General features: G+C 40.3%; 6 protein-coding genes across 12 annotated transcripts in view; 3 read left to right on the top strand and 3 right to left on the bottom strand.

The window, feature by feature from the left end:
* Window positions 1-1181: 1181 nt before the first annotated feature.
* clint1a (clathrin interactor 1a) lies at window positions 1182-12639 on the top strand. Its single transcript, XM_058063742.2, has 12 exons — window positions 1182-1381; window positions 4344-4448; window positions 4878-4974; window positions 5305-5413; window positions 5856-6020; window positions 6138-6318; window positions 6730-6949; window positions 7035-7122; window positions 7850-7915; window positions 8382-8674; window positions 10123-10315; window positions 10615-12639. The coding sequence occupies exons 1-12, from the start codon at window positions 1341-1343 to the stop codon at window positions 10956-10958; spliced, it is 1902 nt and encodes a 633-aa protein (XP_057919725.2). The 5' UTR covers window positions 1182-1340; the 3' UTR covers window positions 10959-12639.
* Window positions 12640-13226: 587 nt separating this feature from the next.
* Window positions 13227-15298, bottom strand: lsm11 (LSM11, U7 small nuclear RNA associated). Its single transcript, XM_058063743.2, has 4 exons — window positions 14820-15298; window positions 14469-14608; window positions 14288-14371; window positions 13227-13987 (listed from the first exon to the last, which is right to left on the bottom strand). Exons 1-4 carry the CDS (start codon window positions 15253-15255, stop codon window positions 13748-13750), a joined length of 900 nt encoding a protein of 299 aa, XP_057919726.2. The 5' UTR covers window positions 15256-15298; the 3' UTR covers window positions 13227-13747.
* Window positions 15299-15519: 221 nt separating this feature from the next.
* thg1l (tRNA-histidine guanylyltransferase 1-like) lies at window positions 15520-18477 on the top strand. 2 transcript variants are annotated; one of them, XM_078788288.1, is made up of 7 exons: window positions 15520-15890; window positions 16155-16358; window positions 16431-16607; window positions 16687-16856; window positions 16935-17023; window positions 17450-17557; window positions 18111-18477. In XM_078788288.1, exons 2-7 carry the CDS (start codon window positions 16165-16167, stop codon window positions 18267-18269), a joined length of 897 nt encoding a protein of 298 aa, XP_078644414.1. In that variant the 5' UTR covers window positions 15520-15890; window positions 16155-16164; the 3' UTR covers window positions 18270-18477. The 2 variants fall into 2 exon arrangements, with proteins under 2 accessions (XP_078644414.1, XP_057919917.2); XM_058063934.2 differs by having other exon boundaries at window positions 15521-15890; window positions 18108-18468.
* LOC144894427 (N-acetylglucosamine-1-phosphotransferase subunits alpha/beta-like) lies at window positions 18343-20263 on the bottom strand. Its single transcript, XM_078788289.1, has 8 exons — window positions 20070-20263; window positions 19776-19995; window positions 19619-19696; window positions 19448-19530; window positions 19279-19377; window positions 19043-19210; window positions 18890-18977; window positions 18343-18820 (listed from the first exon to the last, which is right to left on the bottom strand). Exons 1-8 carry the CDS (start codon window positions 20138-20140, stop codon window positions 18779-18781), a joined length of 849 nt encoding a protein of 282 aa, XP_078644415.1. The 5' UTR covers window positions 20141-20263; the 3' UTR covers window positions 18343-18778.
* adam19b (ADAM metallopeptidase domain 19b) overlaps window positions 18596-21788 on the top strand; it is a 27908-nt gene continuing 24715 nt past the window's right edge. For 2 of the 6 annotated variants that reach the window (XM_078788286.1, XM_058063924.2), the window contains exons 1-4: window positions 18801-18864; window positions 20622-20667; window positions 20771-20817; window positions 21470-21558. Coding sequence is in view for 4 of the 6 variants with exons in the window: in XM_058063924.2 (XP_057919907.2) it covers window positions 21557-21558 (2 nt within the window). In the remaining 2 variants the exon portion in view is untranslated. Of the gene's footprint in view, window positions 18664-18800; window positions 18865-20621; window positions 20668-20762; window positions 20818-21469; window positions 21559-21788 lie in introns of those variants that run through there. The other 4 variants (XM_078788283.1, XM_078788282.1, XM_058063925.2 and 1 more) reach the window with 4 other exon arrangements.
* LOC131110643 (N-acetylglucosamine-1-phosphotransferase subunits alpha/beta-like) overlaps window positions 20215-21788 on the bottom strand; it is a 4660-nt gene continuing 3086 nt past the window's right edge. Inside the window, exons 7-11 of the mRNA XM_078788287.1 lie at window positions 21359-21538; window positions 20996-21196; window positions 20746-20916; window positions 20409-20532; window positions 20215-20333 (exon numbers count right to left, since the gene is read on the bottom strand). Of these exons, the coding sequence (XP_078644413.1) occupies window positions 20257-20333; window positions 20409-20532; window positions 20746-20916; window positions 20996-21196; window positions 21359-21538 (753 nt within the window). The 3' untranslated portion in view covers window positions 20215-20256. The remainder of the gene's footprint in view (window positions 20334-20408; window positions 20533-20745; window positions 20917-20995; window positions 21197-21358; window positions 21539-21788) is intronic.

The following is a 21788-nucleotide window of genomic DNA, read 5'->3' as shown; positions in this document are numbered from 1 at the left end:
GCCAAACAACTGCTGCCAATCATTCAGCGCCTCTTCCTCTTCAAGAACTCCTTCTATATCCGAGATGACACTCAAGTCAGTCAAGGCACTTCACATGCCACGCTGACCTCGCTGCTCGCCACAGCAGGCCTGGCTTTAGTATGCCCTTGTGACCTTTGTGTGCGTTGATGACGTCATCCGTCCAGAAGAGGGAGTGATTGATCTGGATTGACACAAACAGCCAGTGCCCTGGCTGGCCTGTCACACAGCATCACTGGGTCCTTGCATGCCTGAATGCCAGATGAGGAGGGAGTGAGAGCATGCAGGGGGGATGACCTGCTCACTTTTATGTGGCTGGAGCACATTTGGACAAAAATGAAAGGTTTTCCTTTGACAGTGGAGCGTGAGAAGTTAGTTGAGATGCTCCGAAAATACACCAAAAACTACTGTGTACTTTGAAACATCCATGCTCAAATAGTGGCCTTTGCTGTAATATACTGTACGCCATGCCTTAATTAGTTGTCCATTTGAGCAAATAAATGCCAAATGAAACCTTTTTTGCCAACATTATTAACCAAAATAAATTCAGTTATTATTATATTCTAAAATGATTGGTCTTATACCTGCGTACTTGTCAAGTTGCAAAGTTTTTTCCGTTGAGGGTTGCATACTGACTGACTTTTGAAATTTGTAAAAAGGCTTAAAAAAAAAACATTGGCTCACACACCTGTTATGAATTGAGTTCCTTGTTGCAACAAGTTCTGCAAAAAGTACTGAACAGTTTGTCATGTGCATTCAAACATTGAGAGAATGTCAGTGAAGCTCACCTGTAAAGGTTATACTGTAGTGTGGCTTTAGCTTCACACTCAAAAGCTGAATAATGTGCAAATAGGTCATTTAATTTGTGTTATAATTATTCATTTTTAGTATAGTATGGTTTATTTCTTGTTAAATTGTTATTGCATTGTATTATATTGTTTATTAAAAAAGCTATCTAAATAGAATTATATTGCAGGGCCTATGATCAGACAATTAGGAAAACAATGAATGAGTATGTATTTAAATTCCTTATTGTATTGCGTATGTGTTCCCATGACAAAGTTTGCAACAAGATGTTCCTGGTGCAAAGGTGCAATGTCAGGTCTTTTGTTCTTCCACTTCAAAGTACTTGAAGCAAACGGAAGCGATCATTTATTGACGCCAGTAAGCTTTCGTGACGGCCTGGTTGGTGCGTTTGCGCCTCCTGTCTAGAAAGAGAGGTGTGACCACTCTTTACTTTTCCAATTCAACGTTTGGTATCGGTGTTGGGCTTTGAGTGAAGCGTTTTAGCGAGGCGGAAAGCTTCTTTTCACAGAGCCAAGATGCTGAACATGTGGAAGGTTCGGGAGTTGGTTGACAAAGCGTGAGTATCTGGCAGCCGTTTACGTGTCCTTTGCGTGCGGAGTGTACCTGTTTGAAAGAGACACGTATCAAAAAGTTTGACGTCACGTCGCTCAGACAAGTTAGCTAGCTTTGGACGCTTGCTAGCGATGTAGTTGGCAAATTGGACTCATTCTTTCAACGTGTATACTCATTATTTCAGTGTTGCATTTGATTGTATGAGGCGCAATGTACTGCTTATAACCTAAGCGTGTTGTTGCTGTTTGTTCCCGGCAGGTCAAGCTAACTCACTTAGCCAACAAGCTAATTTCCTGGCTAGGTGGCTAACTGACCCGGCTAGCCAGCTAAGCTAGTTTGACAGCTTTGGCTCATTAGAGGGGGGTACTGCTGCTATATAACGTTACGTTTCACAGCCACGGTTTGAAGTGACAACAGTTAAAAACACAAACTCGCCAAGTGACGTGGACATTCTGGCACTTGTCGATAAGTTTGACTCACTTTTAGTTACTCCTTATGGAAGTGTGGGAACGTGTGTCTTAACATTTCGTGTCATTCAACATGTAAAAATGTTATAACATGTAGTAATATGTCATTTATTGGTGTGTTTCGAACATTTGTTAATATTTTACACATAATTTAGCTAACAAGACGTGCAGTTTGTCTTGTTTACGTTTCAACAGCTGGTTGAAACCTGATAACGAGGGGTGGGGGACAATTCCGTTGGTGGTATCCTTATCGGATCGATACTAGCGTGATGAGATCGATATTTTCCAGTTATTTTCTATGTTTATGTTCACAAATGTGTGTGTTTGGTGTGGCATTGCTTGCCTGACAAATGATCAGAGTCACAAAGAAGACATTAAAGACAAAATAATTTCATGATTTTAAACATATTCAAGTTTTTAAAAAAAAATTACTTGGTATCAGATCAGAACACAGGTTTGCAGTATTGCTCAACACTACTGAGAACATGTGAACTGATTTTTAAAAAGTGTATGCAAATGAGTTGCCGTGACACTCCTACATGTAGTACACTAAAGTGTCAGTTGTGTGTGATGGCAGCCAGTAGTAAATATTTACCAGCTTTGACCTCAAGCAACTTCTGTTTTCTTTACATGTAAGTTAATTGTGTGCACATTTTTATTGTATTATATGTCTTACATGCAATGTTATTAGGTACATGTTTGCAGACAATTGACCTTAGACCATTATTATCTAAGAGTGTTTTTCTGTTGGATGCACTCTTGCAAGTAGTGTGACACAGAAAGGGCACAAAATAAAGAGGAAAATGTATGTTCAAATAAAAGATTAGTTTCCCTGAAGCCTTGGGTGATTAATACAGCACGTGTCACCGACTGTAATGTAGTGTAAATGGTTTCCAACCGACTACGCTTCAGCTGTTTGTTTTGTCAGTGCATAAAAATAACGCGTGAACAAAGAGTAAAACACTTGGACAAATGCCAATCTAAAGAATATATCTGTTTAAAAAGTATGTGATAGTACACCGCTGTCGGAGAGAATTGCAACTTCCACTTTATCAGTAATATTGAAGGCAATGGTGACCAGTAAATAAGATAAGCCATTGCATTACTACATCCTGTCTCTGCATGTGTCATTTATAAGAGCATGAGGAAATGTGCAGTATCTTAAATTATTACAGAGGCAGAGGATATGTCCATCATACAACATAATGAAAGTAACTGAAGAACTTGATAAAAACTAGATATTATCTCAGTCATGACTGCCTCTTTTACACTGGGGCTATTTTTCCATTTAAGAATTACAGTAGAGAGCTGCTAACCCATTTTGGATCAACTTCTACAATAAGTGTGACTCTTGTAAGTTTAGATTCAGCTCCAGAACTTCCCACTTCTGTCTTCAATATGCCTCACAAGGATTTGTATGTATGCTGTTTATTTATCCTGTGTATTTTTCAATGATTACCAACTTAGGATGAATGAGATGTGTTTCCCGGGAAAAATAAACAGTTTTCTTGCCATGAACTTGCTTTTTCATCCAAAGAACACTGTGTACTCAAGTGTGTAATCCTCATCCCCAGAAGCTTGACGTAGTGATGCAGTCTGTCTTCACAACCACAAAAAAGGGTGTATCCCAGTTAAACTACCACCAAATCAATGCTGCTCTTTTAGGCGCTGTGCTGAGGTGGCATGAATATGTGAGGAGGTTAGGAAGCGTACGGCCCAAATGTACCCGCCATACCATGTTTTGGTTATACTGTAGCTCTGATAATTAGCTCTTTATAATTTGATAAAGAATCCAAATGCATTCTTCATATTTTTGTTCAAATCAAAAACATCCCTCTATATTAGCATCGTATTAGCCAGCAAACAAAATATAGAGGCCCCAGATTTTTGCTTTCCAAATTATATGCCCTCAGGTGAATTTGGAGGTCCCACGTTCTTTCAGTCTTTGTATTTGATGGTTGTTTGTGGCTTAACTTCTACATACTCATCATTCTTTTCGGATATTTCCTGACTGTTCAACAAGGTCACGTTCTAACCACTTCAAGCAGAAGTTGCAACATGTGTACAAGGACTGAACAGATGAAAGATAACATGTGTTCTGTGTTTTCACAAACTTATGAGGTGTTCTCATTTGGTAGTTTTTTTTACGTAGCCAATAAAGATCCTGACTATGTTTTTGTTACTCTACATTGTACTTCTTGTAGGCTAAAATCGAGCAAGAGGTCTCTTGCAGCAGGTCTTGTGGTTTTATACTGGGCACAAATTTGCTTTTGTTTGTTCATAGACACGTTATACGGTTCTTGTTTTGACTGCTGGTTCCATGCAGCGTTCACAACCAAGCATTCCCTTTGTCCCATTGTCCAGAGGCTGAAAGAACAAGTGTATGGGTGTGGCAGTAAAGGCAACCTTTTTACTTGTTGAAACAGATGATGTGATTTGGTCTGTTTTGTTTTTTTTTTCTTTCATATTGATTTTTTTAAAAATTTTAATTCTGCACAGAACGAATGTGGTGATGAACTACTCGGAGGTAGAGTCCAAAGTTAGAGAGGCAACCAATGATGACCCTTGGGGACCATCAGGACAGCAGATGAGTGAAATTTCGAGGTGAGCAACTTTCAATTAATGTTGCATGCTGCCTCTCTTACTATCTTGAATAAAGTTTTGCTTTGTTGTGTTTACATATTACAGTAATCCCTCATTTATTGCGGGTAATTTGTTCCAGATCCAACAGTGTTAAGTGAATTTCTCCGAAGTAGGATTACTTTTTATAAAAGACATATTTTTTAACATTGCCTCTAGACATGAAATAACACCTCTATAGTCATCTTTACACCCGTATCACCTTAATAGTAGACAAAATAAGAGACATAGAGAAGACATAAACAAGACTTGTTTCCTTGGGGACCTAGCAGACAGGCAGACATGAAGTCAGGCGTTCAGTTATGTTATTACTAAATAAGCCAGATAAACTTTGCATTGTGGTGTGTTAACGTGCTGGCTATTTCTCTGCTTTGCAAATGTCTTAATGCTCAGAGCAACCTTCATGTACGAGCAGTTCCCAGAGGTGATGAACATGCTGTGGACCCGCATGCTGAGAGACAACAAGAAAAACTGGAGGAGAGTCTACAAGGTAGGCCCATGTACTACAAACTTGTAGTATATGCATTTCTGCAACACAGGCGCAAAGGCCGATGGTTACAATTGATTGACCCTTTTAAAAATGCAGCTGTTTTCAAACTTACAGGAACATTTATGTGATTAATCATGAACACATCAAAACCATGTGTGGAAAACCCTTGAATGTTTGAGATTTTTAACCTATCCTGGATTTTTCTCAATACAATACCCTGCTGGCCAGAAAAAAAATCAATCTTGGCCGTTTTGAATAGAATTCTACAATATTCATATCCGCAATTAATGCAAAATCACTCTTGACTATTATATATTCTGTCCTCTGCAGTCCCTACTGCTGCTTGCTCATCTCATCAGGAATGGATCAGAGCGGGTTGTCACTAGTGCTAGAGAACATCTCTATGACCTGAGATCATTAGAAAGCTACCACTTTGTTGGTAAGTGTTTTTCCCCCTCTACCGTGTTTTCTTTTCCTCTGCACTTTGGTAGAGGAGTGCATACGCAAGCATGTCAAACCTCTGCAACTCATTGTCACTTTAGCTGTAAAGTTCTGCTTTGATAATGAGAGGCTTTCTCTAACAGAATGCTAATTAACAACAGTTTCAGTGTGAGCTGTGATGAAAGCTCTGCTTATTCCACAATTCCTAACACCACACAAATGTGCGCGCACACACACACACCCACAGTCACAAACACACAAAGCTGCTTTCATTATTTTCAACCATATGTGTATTTAAGGTGTAGTTTACAAGAAATTCATCATTTTCTGTTGATTTTAAATTTGCTGTGGTCTTTAAGTGCGAGACTGCATGTCAGCATTTAAGTTTTTTTAAAGAATCTGTACACGTTGGTAATTATATGCTGCATCTTTGCACCTAGACGAGCATGGGAAGGACCAAGGGGTGAATGTGCGGCAGAAGGTGAAGGAGCTGGTGGAGTTTGTCCAGGATGATGAAAGGCTGAGGGAAGAGAGGAAAAAAGCAAAGAAAAACAAAGATAAATATGTTGGCGTGTCCTCCGACAGTAGAGGATACAGAGGTTACTGTAAGTCCGCTGTTGACAAATTGATCAAAACTAATCTCAGCCCCTTATACAAAAAACATTAATGTTTTTCTCTGTAATCTGTGTGTAATCCTTCTGTTTTGATGTGTTGGCCCCCAGCGGGGGACAGGTACGATTCAGATAGCCGTGGCAGGTGGGATGACGACTGGGAGAATAATAAAGGGCAGTTTCCTTTCAGCGATAAGTTGGGAGAGATCAGTGACAAGATTGGAAGCACCATTGACGATACCATCAACAAGTTCAGGAAAAAGGACAGAGACGACTCTCCAGACCGATTTAGGTAGGGGGAAGCGGCACAAACCATTTTCCAAATATCAACTCCCATTGCCAAAAGGACATTCTAACCATTTTGAAAATATACCCGTTTTATTGTTTTCATTAGTGTCATTACTCTGTACACTGTTTGTACTTTTTACTGTTAGCTGTACAATTTGTGATTAGCCGTGTGTTTTGTGTTTTATTGACTGTTGTATAGCACTTTGAGCAGTTAACGGTTGGAAATTAAAACAAATAAATTTGACCTCAACCTACCCAGCCTCTTGCCCAAAGACAGCTGGGATACCTAGTGAGAATAAGCATAGAGACAGCACAGTGGAAAACGGAGCTTAATTTAAAAATATATATGTTCCACACTGAAACATTTTACAGGGGCGTTCAATACATTTGTGTTTTTTTTTTGGTTTTTTTCAAGTGACAATGAGGAGGAACGAGGTCGCTCATCTCATAATGGCAAGTCAGGCAAAGAGTTCAAAGATGAAGAAGAGACTGTTACCACCAAGAGTGTACAAATAGTCCAAGCAACAGAGACGACGGCTACCAGAAAGAGAGGTGGTGTCCCATCTAGGAAAGTGGACTTGGGGGCAGCGGCCCAGTACACAGGTGACAAGAGCCCAAATGCCACCACCAAACAGGTAGCATATGTTTAAGAGAAACTTCCTATACAGTAGACGGAAGAATATTGTCCCTCTCTCATGTATTTATTTTATCGTATTTCAGCCCCAGTCAGCAGCCCCGCAGCCTTCAAGTAGTGGACTCGTTGATCTACTAATGGTGGACACGACACCTTCAAAACCGTCTTCCACAGGTATTTTCCGAGTCAATTTCAGAAAGACATTTTCAACCATGATTTTCAGTAAAAACAAAACGTCAGTTTGAAAATCATGTTTCTTCCCAAATGTATGACAGCCAAAAGATTTTGGTAGAGAGTAGTTGTCATATTCTCACCAGTGTAGTTTAAGTAAATACATAAAATGAGGTGTGGTCTGACGCAGAACATACATACTGCATTGTAATCTAACCAAAGTCCTGGTCAAAAGTCCAGAAGCTCTTTTTTTCCCTGCAATTTAATAGAGTAATGTACTGACTGTAATGTAACTGACTATTTAAAATGGTAATGTTATGGGTCAACAAGCATCTCTTTAATCTTATACCCTCACGCAATCAAGGTCCAAGCAAAGACAATTTGAGTCTCTGCACTTGATTATTCAGAAAATGGGAAATGGTGATCCAATGGCCTGACGGCTGGCTTTCTTAAAACGGACACTTCTATACTTTTCACAGTGTCCAGCTGCTGTTGTTGGCGTCAGATTTTGGGGACTGTTGGAGGAGGGAGTTCATGTATAGGAACTAAGTGCAACAGATGTTTTTTGGAGTAGTCCCTGGTGAATGACGAGGGCAGGAGGACTGAGCAGATGTTACCACCCATCCTTTCTGCCCAGCACTCCTGACACTGAAGGAATGCTAGCTGGCAGCTCAACACCTGGAGTTTGTCCATAAAAAATGGACCTCTTCATGTCTCTTTCTCATTGCAGACTTGATTGGTGGATTTGCCGACTTCTCTTCGCCCGCTGCTTCGACTGGTCTTTCCGCCGGATCTGGTAGAATTCAAGTTTTTTTTTTTTTGTTTTTAAGTGTGTGTTGTGCCATTGTAGCTATTCCAGCACACTGCTAGAATATTCAAAAGGAAAGCTGGCCATATGGTGCATGCTACCTGCTCTGCATAACAAGAACAGACACACATCAGCTTCAGTTATGGATGACAAGGAGACAGGGACAGAGGAAGACGGTGGTGGTGGGGGGGGGGGGGGGGCAGAGGAAGTTGAGAGGGAAAGACAACAAGCAGAATCAATTCAATTAAATTTTAAAATGTGGCATTGGTTATCACCGAGAATACCTTCAGTAAAACTGGACTGACCCTACAAAGACTCAACTGATTTCCAGGAGAGATTCAATTTGACATTTCGATTTCTGTTTGCAGAATGCTGCCGTTATTTACACTCAAAATATCAACATCATGGTTTGGGTGGAAAATAACTTTTTTTTTTTTTTCCTTTCATCTTTCAGCCGCAGCAGTCTCCAGCAGCAACGGAGACTTTGGAGAGTGGAATGCGTTCCCTGGTGGCCAGATGCCAGCATCTGCTCAGTCTGTTGACACCAGTGGAAATGACCTTTTTGGAGCCATGACTGCAAGTCCTGCCCCTGCCCCAGTCGCAGCTGCGGGAAACAATGCGTCCTCAGCAGATCTATTTGACTTGATGGGGCCAACTCAGACGTTCACCTCCTCTCAGAGCCTCAACTTCAGCATGAACAGTACACAAAGCATGAGCACCACAGGCCTGCCTCAGTCTAGGTCGCAGGTATGCATGGTTGCACTCATACACACAAGCATCCATTTTGAATAATTTATTGATATACTTAGCATTACATGACATCAGTTTCATGCTGACATTTTGGGGAGAATAATCCTTGACAGGTTTGGAATGCTGATATTATCAGTTAATGTTACTTGACTGATGTGTACAATTATAATAGGCTAGAGAGAGTACACAGCTTCCCAGGCAGAAACGAAATATTGCTTAGTGGTTTGTTTGGGTTTTTTTTAGAGCAGGTAGCACATTTACTTTGGAGACGCAGCTAAAAATCTGAAGCAGGAAACTGTTGCTTTCCCTTCAGTTTGATGCTGTAGATTTCAATTAGTCATTGCTAAACCTAATGAATGCTAAATTGCTATTCTGCATTCTGTACTTGAACAGGAGAGACCAAAGGAGATGTCTGTCACATGACCTTGTGTGACGACTGCTGTTATCGTGTAACAAGCATCATCAGGAATTGATAAAACAATGTTGCCTCTGGAGACCAATCATTTTGCCAAGTTGGGCTTTTTTTCAACCGCAAAGACAAAAGAGCAATATCAAGAGAACATGACAGTGAAGAAACAAAAGTGAAAAAAGACATAAAAGCAATTTCTTCAACACACTCACGTGATCAAAGAATGTGTCTAGTCCAAAGTAAAGGTATGAAAAACAATAAATATAGGCAAAAACATTTTTAGATACAAATATATAATTATATTACACCCACAACTTCAATATACCAATAATACAGTATTAATACCAGAGAGGATACTTGTGTGTTGGAATAGTTTTTTTAATCCTTGGCCCTTATAGATAAGTGTTAGAACATACAACCATCCCTTTGTATGCATTTATTCATCGTTTGCACTGCTTTGTGACCACTTCAGTCAGTGTGCAGTGTGATAAAGACACTTCTCTTGTGATTGAAATAGACGATAAACCTGACGGTAGAGTGTTAACAGATGCTCGAGTTCTCCCCTTGAGATCCCTGCCTAACCACCCACTCTACGTACGGCTGACATCAAGAATAAGAACATCAGGTTTGAGACATGTAAACCAACATTAAAAACCCAACAAAAGCCGGTGCATGTCGACTGTATTCCCTTTTAAAAAGGTTCTTGACCCACTTAAGGCAGACACCCACCACTGCCTTTAGTCTGTTTTGTTCAAGAATATGGTTTAATCAATTAAGATCAGAACCTGGAACTGTAACTCTTCATTATCTCTTTCAGGGTTGGTTTCAGAGAGTAAATCTATCTTTTCACACTATACTATATTACTTTTATTGCAGCATAGTGTGGATTTCTCACTGAAACTGTATATTACTTTCTCTGCCATGGAAAATTGCTAATAACTTTTATCACTATATAGTTGAGTAATATTGTAGTCTTAAAAGTAAGATCTCTTAGAATGTTTTATTTATTTGGTTCCTTTTTTAATGTCTATTCCAGCCAATCCAGAACATCGGGGCGCCTCTACAACCGCAGACTACTCAGCAGGGAGTCATTTCTCAGGGTGCTGCAGCCAAAGCTTCCCTCCCCTCCACTTGGTCAGACCATTCTGTGAACATCAGCCTTGACTTCCTGGGTCCGGGCATGCAGGCGCCCAAGCCAAGTCAACCCACCCTCAATACACTCCAACAAGGTTAGAGTGTGAACCAGAGACTAGGTGGATAACTATAGCCCAAGAGTCTGTGTAGCCAGGCAAAATGTGTAAACAAAGATGGTAGAATAGTCGAACTTCAAGTGGAACGTCAGCGATCACACACGCTGGCACCAATAGGCTTTAGGCAAGCTGACAAGCTGCCGTCAATTGACGACACATTTTACAGACTATTTTCCATTCTCTCACATAACATAACATATGTTGGTAACAATAAATGTGCACTTTGAAAGCGCTCTTTAGTTGACAAACTCTTAACATGTTCAATCCATTTATTCCAGGCAACCAGGCAAGCGCTAATATGCTCTCCCAAGGATTTTCCACAATGAGCCTTGGACCCTCTGCAGTCAGACCGCATGTGAATCCTATGATGCACCCTGGTGCTGGCATGGGCATGAGCATGGCCTCCAACCCAAGTATGATGGGAATGGGAATGGCGTCCAACCACGGAATGATGGGGATGGCGATGGCTCCCAACCAAGGGATGATGGGGATGGGCATGAACATGGGGATGCCACAGGGAGGTATGCCAATGGTAATTCCTGGTGCCATGGGGATGAATCCAGGAATGGTCCAACAGTCCAAACATGACGCATTTGCCGACTTTGGTAACTTTGGGAAGTGATTACGCTGGAAAGCAGAGATGATATCTGAGGGCTTGTTAGTGAAGGATTATGAGCTTCAAACAAAGAGTACTTGAATCATGTCAACTCTCAAAATACAAACTCTGCGATGTCCTTATTTTAAACAATGCTGTACAGTGAAATGGAGCTAAGTGTATGCATGTATGGAGTTTGAACCAATATTGGGTGCGGTCTGGGGGTGGTCATCAGACAGCTATTGTAAATCGTGTGCCTTGCTGTTTATGAATGCGAGGTGTGTTATACCCAGTGAATGTCAGGGGTTTCGCTTTTACGACCTCAATCAAATGAAATCACCAGAATAGCAAAAATGTATATGCATCGGTTTTTGAGATGCCTCTTCTCTAACTTTATTGAATAGTAAGTCAGGATAACATAATCAGCCATTTTAACTTCTAATATATCAAGTTACCTCTTATTTGTCCTTGTCTTCCTTTATTTAGCCCGTAAATACAAATCGCTCCCTTATGAAGAAGCTTATTGGGGGAAATAACAATGTGAAGAGTTACATCATCCAGAAAAGGATCTAAATTTAGATTTTTGATGGAGCTCATTGTGACCTTCCCTTCCATGTTGGGACACGTCCACTCATTATGGAGCCTTGTGTCCTACTGGCAATCATTGACTGTGTGAAACTAAAGCTTTGACTCATTCATGTCTGGAGATTTCCAATCACAGACATCATCAATTATCTTTGGTACTACATATATGGCTTTAGTGATGGTGTACATATATACAGTATATATAAATATATATATAAATTGCTTCAAAAGAAAAGTATGATCACTTTGCATTTAAATGAGATAATCAGTAGTTGGATTTTTTTCCTTCCAATTACAACCCAGAGTGCCTGGAAGACCTTTTTCTCTTGGTTAACTTCCTCAAGGGAGACAATGTGACCATGCAGTGTTGACAGTAGCAACCACACCATGTACAAATAATTTGTACTCGTGCCTCAAGCCAAGCAAACTGTACAGATAACAGTTGTCTTAATTACTTCATGGTTGCTGTTTGATTGTCCTTTTGGACATATTCCGCCTTTTTGAGTTATTGTACTTCCACTAGCGCAGACTGTTTTCTGATTACATCAAATGTGAGCTTGAGTTCTTGTTCGATGTCTCCGCCCTTTTTTTTATACATTAACAGCGGCTCATGTTTAGTTGACACTTCCTGTGTGTGACCGTGTGTGAGTGTCCTCACAGCTTAGCAGGTAGAGAATGATGAGTAGAACAATCCTGTTCACTTAGAACTGGTGCTGATCTGTTAGAACATACAAAGCACTGCTCCTTAACTGGACCAAGTGCCTCCTGACCCTTGTAACTGTAATATCATATAAATCTTGGGTGCCTGACATTTTTGGTTTGCCAATGATATAAATTATTCACTGGCCAGAGTACAAGGAAGTGGATTCTGCAGCCTCGGGGGGACTCGAGCCCTTGCACACCGATACTATTGTAGCCTTTTATTGAAGTCTGGAACATTAAAATGACCAAAAAAAATTCAGTAGTGTTTGTCTTATGCAGGGGTTATTTTTCTACTTTTGATCTATAAAAAATGGGATTGTTACTTAAACACTATCTGCAACTATCAAGTTTTGCATTATTCCCATTTTGAGTTACACAGCAAGATGGCTTATTTACAACATTAAACAGTTGATTGAAATGACTTAATGGCGTGTGTTGTTTCATTAGCCTCATTCAAATGAGCTTCAAGCGGCACAAACGAAGTACTGAGCTCGGAACTGTACTTTTAGTCGATGTAAGCATGTTCAGTGTCACAAACCTTGCATGTTAAGTAGTTGAGTTTTGAAATTGTTAAATATTAACAATTAAAACATATTTTTTAAGTCTACCTTCAATTATAACAGTAATGTCCACACGAACCCAATGCTGGAATAATACTTGTAAGCCATGACGTCTTTGCGACAGCACGACACCTTGTACGGCTGTCCTTTGACGGCATCTGTCCGTCTCGGTTGTCGGTGTTTAATGCATTGGTGTGCGGTACAATGATTAAAACATAACTAAACTCATATGATGATGTGAAAATGCAATATACTGTATGTTATTTACGTTAAGATAACTAACGAAAAAAAGTTGAACGTAATCGGTGAGTATGACTCCTGGCTCATTCTGTCGTTAACTTTCATATGTATAAATATCGTATCATTTCTAATTGACCAAAATAAACGAGGAAAAATCCAGAGTGTTGGGGACGCCGAAGTAACCCCCACAATTGAAAAGCGAAAGCATTTTCTAACTTCGACGAGATGCAGTAAATTGTGCTTTTATGGGTAATGTGCCCATTAAAGAGTAAAGGCAATCCGAGACGTCAAGACAAATGACAGCTTTTGAGTGCCATCTGCAATCCCGAGCTTCACAAACTCAATTATTCATAATGCATTTATGAAGTCCGCTGAGACTGTGCTGTCATTCCTGTTCAAACTAAGTGGAAAAGCAACATCAAGAGACAATCTGGAGATAATGGCGACCAAAGCTTTACTGTGTCTTTGCTGCCACCTGCTGGATGACAACTGAGATGCACCCTCGAGTATCTTGTTCCGTCTCAATCAGAATCGGCTTTATTACAATTTGATGCTGATATTTGAATGCTGGTGCATTTCTGAGTGACTTCAGTTGTAGACATGTCAAAAAAGACCCAAAACTACAAGAAATAAATTCCATATCAATATGATATATGATTGATTCTCAGTGGATTCTTACAAATAGAAGAACCACAGATCACTATCAGTTCATGCACAGTTCAAGTGGTGTCAGAGTGGTTGGGGATTGACCAGGAAAATGCTCTCACCCCGGATGAAAAGCTGATTGACATGGCGAGTTTGGACCTTGCCATAAGTCTTGCAGTCTCCTCTGGCAAGGCGAGCAGTCGAATGTTTTGAAGTCGCTTTTAGAGTTGAAGGTGGACTCTTGCTGGTTTCTCCTTGGCTGCTGTGCTGTGTTGGCGTATCCTCACCTCCTGAGCTCTCTTGGAGTTTCAACTTCTCAAAGAGCTGTGGAAAGATTTCAAGAGTCTTAACGAGTGTGACAACTGTGTACATTATATATCATAACTACCACTTCTCAATATGAAACAGCTAATTCCATCATGCTCTCATAGATGTCATGCCCCCACACATATTTGACCCAAATACAAGAAGGTATTTAACAACTGGTTGTCTTATATTTGAGGTCTGGAGATTTACACAAGCCTTGTAAATGATTGACAAAGTGAATTTAGTATTCTATTTATTCTTGCAATATTTCATAACTGAATGAAATGTCACCAACTGACAATCTAAAGCAGCAAATACCCGTGTGATGGTGAGGGCTTTCTCGTGGTACAAGGCCTCCCCAAGAAGAGGCTCTCTGTATGTCTCATCAACATCCACCATCGCCTGCCAAAAAGAAATATGAGTAACAGCAGCAAGTATTCATCATAAAAACTAAAAGAACACCAAAATGGCCTGTTTTACCAAAGCCAGGCGAGCTCACCATGTTCCAGAACTTGTCGAAGGCCACAATGAAGCCAGAGCACACACCCCTCAATCCTTTGAAGGTCCTGATGTGCACTTTAACCCTTATCCTCTCTTCCACACATCGGTACAGCTCCCCCAATGGACTGCCTTTGCATACTGCACACAAGCAGATCTCAGGTCAGTTTTAAATGCTCATGCACGTGAGCACAATCACTGAAAAGACAATTTATATGCATTAGAATGAATGTGAAAAATAGTGAGTGTTATGGTGAATTGTTTATTAGTTTTTCCCCTGAAAGTGGGTGTCATGGATGAAATAGTACAAGAATTAGAGGTGTAAACGTGTTGTTTTGAGTATTGAACCTACGGGTCATCCGAGTTAGGACATTTTTCTGAGGCTTTTGTCGCCGTGGCCGCGGTGTTTTGTTGCTGCCCTCTGCCTCCTCATCTTCAGACTTCTTCTTCACCATGAGCTGCTTCAGTCGCTCGATACGCTCCGGGTCGGCCACCCCCTTCATTGCCTTCTGCCGCTTTTTCTCGACATTTTCCGGCTTTGCTCTGCCCCGGCCGCCCTTGAGGAAGCTTTCGTACTGGGCGACATTGTCGAAACATTTAATGTTTGGAAAAGGCAGCGACACCGCGGGTGAGTACAAGGCCAAAAGTGGGTCGAAGTTTTCAGAGCAAACGTCTGTTTTAGAAGTGTCGTCGTCCAGTGACACCGGCGAAGCATTTAGGCGGGACGTTGATGCTGTTTCTTCATTATCTGGCTTTTCTGTTCTCTTCTGCCTTTCTTTCTCCTCCATGTTTGTTTGAAAGCGCCGCAGCAACAGCGCATACTTTATCGCAGAGCATCATGGGAAATGCTAATATTCTGCACATGCTCACGCCACATACAGCTAGGAATCATTGTTGTGCTCGTTCTTTTAGAAACATTGTATTTTTTGTGATATATATACGTATATAAAGGCATATTTGCCGTTTAAAAACAGTACTTATTTTTCTACTACTACATAAATGTCTCCTGCAACAGCAGTACAAAAGCAATCTGTCGTAAGTAGACGATCTTTGCTTACACGAGCTTCCAGCCAGATGATCACAATTTGCACACTGTATTTACCAACTGCTCCACTCTACTAACTCATGCTGGAGTATATTTTATATCAATATATCCGAATGTCGTATGATTCATAAATTAAATGAAAGCAATCTACTTTAAGTTTTTCTTATGTTCAGGCAATGCGGACCGTTGTGTAATACAGACCGTGTTGTCAGCCGGAACATCTTTACTGGCGGACCCAAAGCCACTCAACTCGCATGAGAGATGTCATCTTTTTAAACACAGCTTATTTTTGTGTCTTCTAATTAATTTAAGACAACAAGCTGGCTTAGCAATATCATATAATCTGTGTTAAAGATTATACACATCGTCTGAAGTGTGGTAAGTCTGTTGTCAAACAGATTAGTATTTGTCTCATTTTATATTGTGGATTTGATTTGTTAGAATAAATGCCAATCTATTATAAATTGTCTTGGAAGCTAAAGGGTACGACTGTTGTCATACAATTTCAAAATGTTTTAGAGGTCTTTGTTGTCTTTGCAAGGACCCTCTTGTAAAAGACACAGACAACCCCACTGAGTCCATGGTTCAAAAGAGATATAATGGAGAGAAATAATAACATTTGTAATGGCTTTTTCATTGCAGGATCACCCTGATGCTGACTGCACATGTCTGCAGATATCTCCAAGGCATAAAGACTTGTGTAGTTTCACCTGTGGCTTGTCTCTTTACCTGCACTCATACCATGGCAAAGAGCAAGTTTGAATATGTGCGTAACTTTGAAGGCGATGACACCTGCCTGAGAAACTGCTATATCGTTGTGCGACTGGATGGACGCAGCTTTCACAAGTGAGTCTCCTTTTCTTGACGGATATCTACAGTCTTCCTGAAAAGATGTGAGTGTAGTTGTGTTGTTTTCAGGTTTGCAGAGCAGCACAAGTTCATCAAGCCGAATGACAACAGGGCTCTGGGGCTTATGACTCGCAGTGCTCGCTCGGTCATGGAGGAACTAGACGATATCATCATTGCATACGGACAAAGTGATGAGTTCAGTTTTGTTTTCAAGAGAACCTCCACCTGGTTCAAGAGGAGAGCCAGGTACCTGTGTTTCAACAATAGTGATACTTTTGCTGCTGTTTTGCCTACTGACTACTTTTCCTCTCTATTCACCTTCCAGCAAGCTTTTGACCCACGTTACCTCACAGTTCTCATCCTCGTATGTATTTTACTGGAAAGAGTTTTTTGGGGAGCAGCCCCTCCTCTACCCACCAGGATTTGATGGTCGTGTGGTGCTGTATCCCAGCAACCGCAACATTAAAGATTACCTGAGCTGGAGGCAAGCAGATTGTAAGTATGCTGCAATTGTACTTAAACTGAGGTGGTTAATTTATTTAAAGTGATCCAAAACTGTGTCTGCTGTTTCAGGTCACGTGAATAATTTGTACAACACAGTGTTTTGGACTTTAGTACAGAAAAGTGGACTCACTACAACGCAGGCGCAGGATCGCCTTAAAGTGAGTATTCAACACTGTATACATTTTATCTGAGTGCCTTACATTTATGGAAAATATGTATTTATCTGTGTTACTGATGATAACTTGCAGCATTTCACACTGATGATTTAAATCTTATAACTTACAGTATGTTTTGTAAAGGCAAGAGAATGAATTCCAACATTAGGTTGTACTACTTTATTGGATCAATATATTTTTTATTGTGCTTCAAAGATAAACTACAGCATTTTTGCTTGGACCACTGCACAGAATGCCTCCACGTCTGCAGAATATTGCCACAAGATGGCGCTAGTTGTATTCTCTCTCATGACTGTGTTTGGTTAACTCTCATGGTTTAACATGAATGAAGGTGATGTTTCACATTTTTATACACATCATTAATGTAGTTTTTACATTAATATACTACATTTCTTTCACCCCCTGCAGGGAACGTTAGCTGCTGACAAAAACGAGATCCTGTTTTCCGAGTTTGACATCAACTACAACAATGAACCTGCCGTCCACAGGAAGGGCACGACTCTCATCTGGGAGAAGGTGAGGTGAAATACTCACTTGCTCAATTTTTGCTTGAGATCTAGACAGTTTTAAAGTACACACTCTCAACATTAACAAACTTTTTTTTCATTGAGGGTCACATTTGATAAAAATTTGAAAAAAAAGTATGTATTTAAAATCACAATAACATTTTTACAGATTTTGGAAGGCGCACTGTCAATCTATTTTCAAAATTAAAGGCTAAATTGTGATTTATAGTGCAGAAAATACGGTACATCTGAAATATTGAACAGCTGGACGCTGTACTTTGTACATGCATTCATTATTATTATTGTGATTATTATTATGCTAACTGTTGGTATTATATTAATTAGATAAACACTATGCATGCTTGAGGGAATACACTCATTACCATTTGACACCATGACACCACCATGTTGGAAGAAATTGCTGAACAAGAAAATCTGGCTTTAGGAACACACAAAGTTTTTATACACTATGTAAAAATACATGTTTATGGATGTTTGTATCTCTATATTATATTACAAAAGAGACTGTTTTAGAGCGTTTTTTTATTATTATTTTCCAGCAGGACGAAACCGTGACCAAACAAATGAATTTAGCAAATGATGAGAAGAAGGATGTGCTTGTGACTCGGACCAGGAAGAGCGTGCAGGCCTACCATTGTGACATCATAGGTGAACAGTTTTGGGAACAACACCCAGACATTCTGGAGAATGATGACTGCTAACACGTCCTCTTCATGAACGGAAAATGACAATAACAGATCTGTGTCAGCTATGACACAAATCCCAGGCCAGGTTTTTCTGGCATTATACAATAATAAAAATCACAAAAGTGAGACTTTACATAATGTATTTTATTATTTACAATTTCACTGTATTATACTGAGAGCCTGTTCTAATGTTTATCCTTTCATTTTGCTGTCTAACATCTTACAGATGAAAGATAAGAATGTTTTTCAGTTAATAAAAAAATAAATGCGTAAGATGTATCTGAATCTTTTTTTCACCAAAGTAAATTTGTCACTTTTTTTGTTTCTCGTCTTAATGAGCAAGCTGTGTTAACATTAAGAAAAAGCCTCACCAGCCGTATGAGCCTAACTGCACGTCACTGGTTTAAAGGTATGTCAGTCGTCCCTCTGTGAGCGAATGTTGTGTGTTTCATTGTGTTCAACCTTAAAATTGAAAGAATTCCTTTTTTACATGAAAAAGTATCAACATGTTCGATTTTCAACTTTCACCTCCTTGTGTCTGTGCAGCAGCCGTTGTTCCAAGTGATCTGCAGAGAAAAAGGTGGCACTGTGAGGAATTATCCTTAAATATGTAAGTAAACGTTTAGATTTCTTACCTTTCTGAAGAGGAACTTGAAAATTAAGACAACCAGGGTCCCAATAACACAATATCTGTAGAACCTCAACTTCTCTTGGTAGGCTTGCCTGTACGAGTAGTGCAGTGTTTTGTTTAGGTCAGACAGAAGTGATGCCTTCATCATGGTTCTTACCATTCCCAGAGCTTGTCTCTGTACAAAATCCCGTTGGATTTATTTTTGGGCAGCTCAAAGGTAGAAGGGTGTGGGAACATGTCGTGGTAGAATTTCCCCAGCTTTGCCTTCACTTCCTTGGATGTGCTTTCAGTGTGATCTATTCCATCATTGATGCAAATGAACTTCCTGTGGGAGCAAGCACAGAAGATATCCAAACACTGTTGAACTGGATATCTTTTTAGGGTTCTTCTTACTTGGGATGGGTCAAAACATCTTTGAACTGATGACTGGCGTTGGTTGCGTTGTTGGTAAGAAACTTGTAATGTATATCCTGCTGCCCCATGACTTGATATCTGCAGGACAATTGACTCTTTAGCAGCAGCATGGAGGTTCACTTGAACTCGTTATTAGTGGAGGTCTCACTTGTACTTTGGGTCTGTGGAGGCTTTGTGGATGCGATCAGCGACAGGCTTGCAGTTCAGTACCAGGTCTCTTGTGATCGGAGGCTACAAATGAGGATATCATAGGAATATCATACAAATTGTAAAAAAAAAAAAAAGTCCTTGTTGATTTTGTTTCGACATTGAGGAGTACATGGTTCATCGTGCTGTTGACTTCCGATGAAAGTGTTCTACAGCAGGTGATCAACTGCTTCTTCAGAACTTCAAAGTCCTGGAATGAACCATAGAAAGAAATTGATCTTAGAATCAAAGTCAATTTTTCTTGACCTAAATTTGGAAGCCACACCCACCGTAGGTTTGATCGTTTCTTTTTGGATTCTCCTGCTGAGATCTTGAATCTCACTCTCGGATAAAATACCAGAGTGATCTTTGTCAGCCGTGTCAAACACCTCTGAGATGTTGACTTTGTGCTTGGCGCTCATCAGGAAGTAATAGTAGGAAAAGGAAATCTGCATGTCGTCCGATTGACGCACATAATGGCTCGAGGTCTTCTCAAATTCTTTTGGGAATCTGAAATATGAAGAGCAAGGCAGCCTCAGCGTTGAACCTTGGTCGGCCTTACTTCACAACATGTTGTCACTCACGTGTCTTGCAGCTCTTGCATGATAAATATGTCAAACAAATGGGGGGTGTGTGCAGGAGATTTTCGGGTCATGATACCGAACTTTCGGTTGTACAGCCTGTTGACGAAGCGTAGCGATTCGCTGAAAGTGCTCTGCAGCTTGTGACCAGCTTGCTGAAGATGTTCATCTTCCTGATAATACAAAGTGATTACATAACGCAAGGTACAGTGGAAATGTACGTCGTGCTTACCTCAAACTGGTCTTGAAAGGATCTATGCTTTCTTGCTACATCAATCAAATAAAAGCAGTATTTTAAAGCTAAATGATACTTAAAGACAATGTTGTTTTTAATCTCCTTACCCTTGCAGTCTCCTCCATCCCAATCACAGGCAGCGTTGTTACACTGGGGGTTACAGCGCCCGTTCTCGATTAAGGTTTCTGGGCAGTGCTGGGCACAAGGGTGAATAGGCGAGGTGACATAAACCTGTAGAAGAAGAAGAAGAAGTAGTAAGGCAGTTGTGTCGGTGATCTGTCACATACAATCTAATTTGTGAATGAATATCTGTCCATCAGGTTGCCATACAATTCAAACTAAAGTACCGTGGAGGAAACTGACCAGGTATGTTCCCAAAATGTGTACTATGACAAAACACCTTTTTCACGACGTTGTGTGATGTTTGAGGTCTATTCTGATTACTTTCTGTCCGTTTGAAGGGCTGTAGAAGTCATCCAACCAGACGTCTTTGCCAAGCATAATGTCATCGTTGAGGTAAATAAACTTCTGCGAGAGTCCCGGAATGCGGTGGAGGTGGCTCTCTATAGCACCTGAGCTGAACGTGGGGAGGTGGCTGTGGTTCAGAAAGATTTCCTGCAATTCAGAATATTATTTTTTTCAGTTCCATTTCCTGTGAGAGGTTAGATTATTTCTTCAAAATCTCAGATTTTACCTTATGTGTGACAATTGAAACTCTGGGATTGCTCAGGTCGAGCCAGAAGGGAATCTGTCCGTTAGTGACGACAAAGATGTGTCGCACCCAGGGAGCGAATTTCTCCACAGAGCGCAGAGAATGTCGGAGTGCATCATTGTCCTCGAAGCGATTGGCTGTGAGAAAATCTCTGGTCTCTTTTTTTGTAGGGACGGGCTGCATCTGCACTGAGAACAAAACAGGGAAAATATTATATATTAATAATATTAACAGGCGATACTTCATTTGAGAAAATAATCTGTTTTACAAAGACACTGTCCGACTGGTACATCATTCATCTAAAGATGTTTATGATTGCGGTTGTAGTTTGGAGTGGTGCAGAACCTTGATGATGGCGCTCAGGTCCCAGAATAAGTACACGGGACTGATGACCAGCTCCTTCCCATTCAGTGTCATTTTATGTGTGCTTTCTTTTCCCTGTTTTGCTTCCTGGAGGAGATCAGTCAAGTCTTGTGAGCTTCTGAAGTGGAGCAAAGCGATGCGGGCCTTCCTGTACAACTCAACCTGAGGAACACATACAGTATGTAAGTGTAATGTATTTTTATTATTACACAATGATAACATTTTGCAAATACAATGTCCCCTTTTTTTGGAAAGCATTTAAGAATATAACAATGTTTTTAATGTAGTGATAAAAATACCCTATAAGGATATCCTGTATCATAGTTCATTCATTCATTCATTCATTTTTTACCGCTTATCCTCATGAGAGTCTCGTTGATGCTGGCATCTATCCTAGTTGACTTCGGGCGAG

The sequence above is a fragment of the Doryrhamphus excisus genome, linkage group LG22 (genome assembly GCF_037039965.1).
Source record: "Doryrhamphus excisus strain RoL-2023G ecotype Guam linkage group LG22, RoL_Dexc_Guam_v1.1, whole genome shotgun sequence".
Classification (NCBI taxonomy): Eukaryota; Metazoa; Chordata; class Actinopteri; order Syngnathiformes; family Syngnathidae; genus Doryrhamphus; species Doryrhamphus excisus.
The sequence above is the reverse complement of the archived record's forward strand: the minus strand, read 5'-3'. Positions and strand labels throughout refer to the sequence as shown.

Bases quoted from the DNA above. Each gene is read 5' to 3' on its own strand.
- clint1a (XM_058063742.2), top strand. From the start codon at position 1,341: ATGCTGAACATGTGGAAGGTTCGGGAGTTGGTTGACAAAGC. The intron at 1,382-4,343 runs GTGAGTATCTGG...AATTCTGCACAG, and splicing joins CGGGAGTTGGTTGACAAAGC to AACGAATGTGGTGATGAACT. The intron at 7,123-7,849 runs GTATTTTCCGAG...TTCTCATTGCAG, and splicing joins TTCAAAACCGTCTTCCACAG to ACTTGATTGGTGGATTTGCC.
- lsm11 (XM_058063743.2), bottom strand. From the start codon at position 15,255: ATGGAGGAGAAAGAAAGGCAGAAGAGAACAGAAAAGCCAGATAATGAA. The intron at 14,609-14,819 runs GTAGGTTCAATA...GCTTGTGTGCAG, and splicing joins TGTCCTAACTCGGATGACCC to TATGCAAAGGCAGTCCATTG. The intron at 14,372-14,468 runs GTGAGCTCGCCT...TCTTTTTGGCAG, and splicing joins TCGACAAGTTCTGGAACATG to GCGATGGTGGATGTTGATGA.
- thg1l (XM_058063934.2), top strand. From the start codon at position 16,165: ATGCTGACTGCACATGTCTGCAGATATCTCCAAGGCATAAAGACTTGT. The intron at 17,024-17,449 runs GTGAGTATTCAA...CACCCCCTGCAG, and splicing joins AGGCGCAGGATCGCCTTAAA to GGAACGTTAGCTGCTGACAA. The intron at 17,558-18,107 runs GTGAGGTGAAAT...ATTATTTTCCAG, and splicing joins CGACTCTCATCTGGGAGAAG to CAGGACGAAACCGTGACCAA.
- LOC144894427 (XM_078788289.1), bottom strand. From the start codon at position 20,140: ATGACCCGAAAATCTCCTGCACACACCCCCCATTTGTTTGACATATTT. The intron at 19,697-19,775 runs GTGGGTGTGGCT...GGTTCATTCCAG, and splicing joins AAGAAACGATCAAACCTACG to GACTTTGAAGTTCTGAAGAA. The intron at 19,378-19,447 runs GTGAGACCTCCA...ATTGTCCTGCAG, and splicing joins TCCACAGACCCAAAGTACAA to ATATCAAGTCATGGGGCAGC.